We start from the raw sequence: 7,851 nt of genomic DNA, 5'->3' as shown, positions 1-7,851 counted from the left end.
GAGAAAAACCCGAATAAACCTCATTTCAATTTATTCGGTTTTTACTGGAGACGAGGTTGTGTGCACTAAGCGAAAATTCAAAAATTGAATAAGAATATGTTCAACAATTTAAAAACTTTTGGATTATGAGAAATCTCTTTCCATATGAAATGTTTTTTTATTGCAGATTTTTTTATTTATTTTTACTTATTTGTTTTTGTTTTATTTATTTATCTTGTTTTTGTTGTAGAGCAGCACCAAACCTTTTCATTTTGTAACACTGGAATGACTTTGAAAATGTTTTTGTGCGGCTAAATGTCAATACATTTTTTCTTGAGTGCTAGCAGGAGATTTGCCACAACTGTGTGAAAAATGAGTTTCTTCTACTCCCTTTCAACTTAAAGACAATTTTAGAAGAAACCAGGGGATAAGTTTACTATTACTTCTTAGCGCAGCCGAGGGAAACCAGGTTCTATACTAGCTCTTTGAATAACTCAGAATAGTGATAAACGAATTAAAAAACCAATCCACTTAAAATTAAACCTAAAGACTTTCAAATTACTCTTGCTTATTCAATTCCTTTATTCAATGATTGTTATCAAGATGTAAAGATAATCGAGTTAGGCTATCAATGGTATTTTCTTTTCCATTGAACATCTTGAAAACGCCATGAGTAAGCCGTGAATTATTAATAGTGGAATGATTAAACACGTTAAAGCCATCTGTTATAATAACGCTCGTCAATATGATTTTCAACGCGGTTGTTTTTTTGCTGGCTGTAATCTTGCTTCCCGTCGAAGGTAAGAATTAAAAAATTAAGTGTATTTTGCAGAACTATGTGGCTCGGTTTCCTCCGTCACGTTACTTCAATGTTTTGACTCTCATTTTTTTGAAAAAAAAAGATCTTATCTACTTCGAAGCCAAATGAGAAAAAAAAAAGATCAGTACGGGCTGTGTTATGTCTGGGCAATCGAGTTAAATTACTTCAAAGTCGTCAAAATGATCAAGTTCATCGGCAGCTTTAAAAGACGCTCCTAAAATCACCGACAACCCTTCAATGCATTAGAAATTAACATGCAATAACGTTTGAAGAAAAAAAAAGCTTTTGTTCTTCGGAACTTATAAAATTTTCAGAGTTGAACCCAAGACTTTCCGTACTGGAGGCAAATGCTGTACCAAAAGGCCACCAGTCAGTTTGTAGTTTTTCATATATTGAATTTCATATGAGGAAATTTATTTTAGAAAATTCATTTTCGCAGAACGGCTTTGTTGCCAAGTCTGAAAAAAAAACAATGATCTAAGCGCTCTACATCTGGCGTTTAACGCCGGGTTAGTCAGCTAGTATCTGGTAAATAACTTGATATTCTAAAACAAAGAACAATTTTATTTCTCTTCTAAATTTGTCATTTTTTTTGTTTATCTTTCTGGTGTTCAAAGTCAGCATATAAAAGGGCTAAAATTTCGCGGATTTCGCGAAAAAGAAATCCTTGTAAAGACGAACCTGATGGCAAAAATACTTCGGTGAGAAATTAGGTTGTAATATCCGTTTCCCTAAAAATTATCCGCTTAAGTAAGTAGTTTCAAAAATCTATAAGAATAAATTTCGTATAACTTGTCCTCTAGCGGACTTATCAAGTTATAAGGCTTTCCATCTTTATCCATTTATGTTCGTAATAATCGAGACAAATTGCACATGCGTTTTTTGGGATCAGTACTTAGTTCTCCCACATGCAAGCATGTTGATATTTTTGTATGGTTGAGACAAACTATCCACCTCCAGTTTATTAGGCACTAACGCGTTAGAAGTAACAGAGAACATACAAGGTACAAAATACTCGATCGCTGCCACTTCCATAAAATCTCAAAGTACGATACAGAGTTACTAATCAATAATGGCAGTGGGCTAACAAATTTCTCAAAAACATTATTTATTTGCAAAAAGACAAAACTTTTACTTTTGTATTTGAGCGTTAGCACATGCGCTAGCATCACTTTGTTTATTTTAAGGTAATACGAACGCCACAACTGCCAAGAAAGTTAAACCAACCCAAAATCCAGTGAAATTCATTGATAGACAGACAATAAAGAAGGAGATCAAAGTAAAGGCTGGTGACAAAGAGAAGCTGACATGCCCATCATACCATGATTTAGCAGTAGTAATCCACTGGATAAAGAACGAAGAAAAAGTTATAGGTTTGATTCTTTTTTATTATCCAGTAGAAACTTTGTTCTGATCTCAATTATTTATGGTTAAGATCTGCTGCTTGGTTTGGACTTTAAACCTCGATGTGTTTTTCTAAGGCAACGCTAAAACATTTGTTAATCACTCCCCCGAAACCTAAAACAAAAGATGCTCTGAAGAATTAAAAGAAAATAGCTTACTAAAGAAAAATAAGAACTTAAGAAAATGTGGTTAATTTTCATAAACATTTCATCGTATGTTCCACATTTCATCGTATGCTCCACATTTCATCGTATGCTCCACATTTTATCGTATGCTCCACATTTTATCGTAGCTCCACATTTTATCGTATGCTCCACATTTTATCGTATGCTCCACATTTTATCGTATGCTCCACATTTTATCGTATGCTCCACATTCTATCTTATGCTCCACATTCTATCTTATGCTCCACATTCTATCTTATGCTCCACATTTTATCGTATGCTCCACATTCTATCTTATGCTCCACATTCTATCTTATGCTCCACATTTTATCGTATGCTCCACATTTTATCGTATGCTCCACATTTTATCGTATGCTCCACATTTTATCGTATGCTCCACATTTCATCGTATGCTCCACATTTTATCGTATGCTCCACATTTTATCGTATGCTCCACATTTCATCGTATGCTCCACATTTTATCGTATGCTCCACATTTCATCGTATGTTCCACATTTCATCGTATGCTCCACATTTTATCGTATGCTCCACATTTTATCGTATGCTCCACATTTTATCGTATGCTCCACATTTTATCGTATGCTCCACATTTTATCGTATGCTCCACATTTTATCGTAGCTCCACATTTTATCGTATGCTCCACATTTTATCGTATGCTCCACATTTTATCGTATGCTCCACATTTTATCGTATGCTCCACATTCTATTTTATGCTCCACATTCTATCTTATGCTCCACATTCTATCTTATGCTCCACATTTTATCGTATGCTCCACATTCTATCTTATGCTCCACATTCTATCTTATGCTCCACATTTTATCGTATGCTCCACATTTTATCGTATGCTCCACATTTCATCGTATGCTCCACATTTTATCGTATGCTCCACATTTCATCGCATGCTCCACATTTCATCGTATGCACCACATTTTATCGTATGCTCCACATTTTATCGTATGCTCCACATTTTATCGTATGCTCCACATTTCATCGTATGTTCCACATTTTATCGTATGCTCCACATTTTATCGTATGCTCCACATTCTATCTTATGCTCCACATTCTATCGTATGCTCCACATTTTATCGTATGCTCCACATTTTATCGTATGCTCCACATTCTATCTTATGCTCCACATTCTATCTTATGCTTCACAGTTAGTTGAATGTACCCACTCTAAAGCGTTCTTGAGTGAAATTTTTTACGAGTTGGGGTTTAAGAGTTAGGGAAGAGACCTCTCTCTTCCCCACTCCGCCAAGCTGAGTCATCTTTGCCTTAGTTGTTTAGATTGAGTTGACGGTATCTTTTGGATAATGACAACTTCTGTTGAGCTTACATCAGGTATGGAAATCTTTTAATATTTTTACATTATTAGTATCTTTTCTTTCATATTCTGTTTCTTATTCTTTGCTAAAACAACCATTTTTTCCGATCAGTGATAAAATTTCTTCATATTTATTTCAGCTTCCGTCTTATCTCATACAAACAACACAGTTTAACGAACCAGTTGCTGCTGATAAAATCTATAGTAAATTTATAGTACTTATTCAAATCTATTGTCAATTTTATCGATACTGTCCACTTTTTCGATACTGTCCACTTTTTCGATACTGTCCACTTTATCGATACTGTCCACTTTTTCGATACTGTCCACTTTTTCGATACTGTCCACTTTTTCGATACTGTCCACTTTTTCGATACTGTCTACTTTTTCGATACTGTCCACTTTTTCGATACTGTCCACTTTTTCGATACTGTCCACTTTTTCGATACTGTCCACTTTTTCGATACTGTCCACTTTTTCGATACTGTCCACTTTTTCGATACTGTCAATTTTATCGATACTGTCCACTTTTTGATACTGTCCACTTTTTTGATACTGTCAATTTTATCGACACTTCGTCGTCGAAACATTGAATTTCCGATTTGTAGCAAAACCAATGTATGAACTCAGCTAAGAGCATGCTCTTAATTTAAAGCTATGGAATAAGTGCAGAAAATATGTAAGAACTAACAAAATAGCGTTAATTATACCTTACCGTAATATCACGAGTAGTGTTAATTTTTTTTGTTTTCATGGCCATATCTTTGTTGTCAATATCTCAGAATAACGTCACATATACCAATAATGAGCCATTTATTATTTTTGCAGAAATATTGTTGCTCTAACATTAACCTTGGTACGTATGTAGAATACTGCATTTAAGGTGATCGACGCCAAAAACAATATACTCATTGGAATCAGGAATGGCGCACTATCTTTTAACACTTTTACTTTACTCCCCGCAAAGCACAAATTCTTATTTAAAATAATCTCCAAATACTTTTCCTTTGTTTAAATAGGATGAGTTAATATGACAAATCAAAAACAACCTATGGGCGTGGACCTGTTCCACCACTGTGTTTCTTTTGCCGATATTAACTAGCCATCGCCGTAGAGAACTTCTCAAACATACATGTTCGAGTGAGTGAAAATGATATTTCTTATTCAAAGAGAACTGTTTTTTTTTTCGCAAAAACAAAAGATAATAGGGCACGGAAGCTGCGCACTAAAACCCCATACCAAACATCCGAATAATGTCGAGAAAATAATGCGCCCTAACTGACTGACGACAGACCACTTTCAGGCGGTTGATAAGGATATAGAAGCCATAAATTATCAGAAGTTCAGATAAATACCGCTATCCAAAGCATTGTTTGTAAAGTGTGTATGGGTGCACTAATTGAGGTGGGCTGTTTAACTTGAAAAAATGTGATGGAGCGTTGTTTTAATTTAGTATAAAAAGTATAAAACAACCGATTTTATGTGGAGCGGGTATTGCAAACACAGTTGCTTGAAGTATTTAAGCATTTCTTGTTTTTTTAGCAAGCGCCGATAAAAGGTACACTTTGGCAGGTTTGCGCAAGAATATACTAATAATAGACAAGGTGGATTATTCGGACCGAGCTGTTTTTAAATGTATAGTCACGCATAGCAATCAAACTAAAACCCACGAATTTACTCTCAGAGTAAGAGGTAAGCCTTTTTTGAGTGAAATCTTTTTGTAAAAGTTAAGCAAGTTATACTGGGAAAAAGTTAACCTAGTTGAGGGCGTATCTTTCAGAACTTTTAAGCAAGATATCCCTGTGTTAAATAATAAACCTAAATCAAATTTGGGGATTTACTTTTTTTTTGATTGAATACTTTATTTTTCCCCTCTTTTGTTTAATTTAGATCCGCTAGGAGCTTTATGGCCCTTTCTCGGCATACTTATCGAAGCTGTTATCCTTTTGGTCACAATTATTGCATATGAAAAGTGCAACAAGGAGAAGGAAAATAGCGGTAATAGCTCTTTCACAAAATTCACCCAAGGAGCCCATGTAAAAAAGTAAACCATGGGTAGACTTTTTAACAATCTTTTTTATAGATACACCTGTTAGCTTACTGGATGTTCAAGAAAATGGAGAGTAGAAAGATTTTTGTGTGCACATCGGGCAACTTGTGTATTGGAGACACCACAACACCAGATCACAAGTGGCGAGAAAGACTTTTTTTATTATTTAGAGGTCCAAAACAAACTGCTTGCCCTTATTCAGCAAATACTTCTCTCGACGGATTTTCACAATATTTGTTTGTTCTTTTATCTTTTGTTTTGTTTTATTCATATTTATTTACGATACCATGCTCGCATATTATTTTAAGCCCTTGTTGATATTTTTGATATTGTTGATGTTTTCCGTTCCACTTTCTACAATTCTTTGCAGTTTATAATGGTTTATGTTAGAGAAACAGGAGCAAAAACACAGAAAATTAATCCAAACTGTTAAGCCTTCAAAAAAAAACTAAATTATTTGGTTCTCAGGACCCCTTTTAAGTAAAGTTAAATTCATACGACGACACAGATCAACGAAATATGAATACGAAGCAAATTGGCTTTTGTTCGACAGGCAGTTAACGAAAATGATGTTTTTAGGTACAAAATCGAAATTTTGAAACGTTGTAGTAACAACGTTTCATCTATACCAATGCTTCTTATCAAGAACACTTTTGTTCATGATAAAAATTAGATCCATAGAGACTCAATCATAACATGGAGTACTCTTCCTTTGCAATCAAATGCGATCGATATATTTTACTTGTCTTCTGACTACACTAAATTAACTTATCCAAGATCAGACAATGTTTGTCTTTCTTATTTCAATATATAATATGAAGTCACTGCAATAAATTGTCATGTGACAAAAACACATCTGAGGACTTAAGCGCCTTATTCAAATAATTTTAAAATTATCAAAATAAGTGTCAAAATAAATTAGCTTCTTCCTCCCTCCCTCTTTATAAAGATTAGGATTCAACAAAATACCTCCAACGCTTCCATCGATTGGTTGGTCCTTGTTCATGCTGATTTTATATTTGTTATTGTAATGCTTGCCTATAGACTTCCTATTGGTCTTTGTGTAGCGGTCTGGCTCAAGTGGTACTTCCACGAATGCATGTTGGAACCACGAAGAACATTTTAAGGTCTGTCAAAAGATCTAGGTTTTACCATGATAGATAAGGAGCGGTATAGCAGTGTATTGAATTCGACCCATTATACTGCAGGCACAGATCTCTAAAATTCTCAAAGACATCTCCCAGAAATAACAACATAAGTTTTTAAACTTGAAGAGTTGAACATTCTCGTTTAAAAAAAAAGTTCAAAGCAGTAACGGCTCTACATTTAAGTTTAAGGATTTTTCTTGAATAAACAGTCTTTCTGGGACAACTTGTACATTCGTTACAACATTCCTCCTTAACGGTTACCAGCTCATTGTCCTTGTGGAAGTAGCAACAACCTTCAAATTTCACTATCTCGTACGAAGGGTGGTTTTATCATACGCAATGAGATACGCAACATCACTGCCGAAGTGTGAGATGAAATTTGAACATCACTATTGAATCAATGTTGACTCTGCGTTTCAGTGAACTGTCAACAACTCAATTGCTATCATATACAACGGCGCGTGCTCTAACGTTAAAGCAAAAGGTTTTAAAGGGAAAAAAAGTTTTTTGTGATATCAGGGTTTTCATTAGCCAAATGCCACGTAAGTCACAGTCTCTCAGCAGTACACAAAAAGAAGGAGAATGAGAGAAAAAGATAACAAAAAGGATAAACCAAGTCGATCATGGTTTGTTCATGCTTTATTTCAAATGCTTTGGAGGTATGGTGTAGTAGATTTGTTTTAAAAACAGCCGAAATTCTAGCAGAAACGGAGAAGCAACCCTGGAGCATCATCGTCCGCTGGTTGAGAAAACGACTGAACTTTGCTTTAGTGCGATTCAGCTTGCTTGTGTCCGAGACACAAAATCCATGAAATTTGTTCCACGCCACCGACTGATGCAGACATAGCACTAGCCGCAATCGACAGCCAAATAAAAAGTAATTAGAAAGATTGACACTTTCGTTCAGTGTTGGAACTGTTACATCAATATCTAGATTGA

General features: G+C 34.9%; 1 protein-coding gene across 1 annotated transcript; it reads left to right on the top strand.

Annotated features, from left to right (window-relative positions):
- Positions 1-623: 623 nt before the first annotated feature.
- On the top strand, positions 624-6,084 carry LOC130644965 (basigin-like). Its single transcript, XM_057450774.1, has 5 exons — positions 624-779; positions 1,987-2,172; positions 5,257-5,406; positions 5,605-5,712; positions 5,798-6,084. Exons 1-5 carry the CDS (start codon positions 725-727, stop codon positions 5,839-5,841), a joined length of 543 nt encoding a protein of 180 aa, XP_057306757.1. The 5' UTR covers positions 624-724; the 3' UTR covers positions 5,842-6,084.
- The last annotated feature ends 1,767 nt before the right edge of the window (positions 6,085-7,851 follow it).

The sequence above is a fragment of the Hydractinia symbiolongicarpus genome, chromosome 1 (assembly GCF_029227915.1).
Source record: "Hydractinia symbiolongicarpus strain clone_291-10 chromosome 1, HSymV2.1, whole genome shotgun sequence".
Taxonomy (NCBI): Eukaryota; Metazoa; Cnidaria; class Hydrozoa; order Anthoathecata; family Hydractiniidae; genus Hydractinia; species Hydractinia symbiolongicarpus.
Note: the sequence above shows the minus strand (reverse complement) of the source record. Positions and strands in the feature narration are given on the sequence as shown.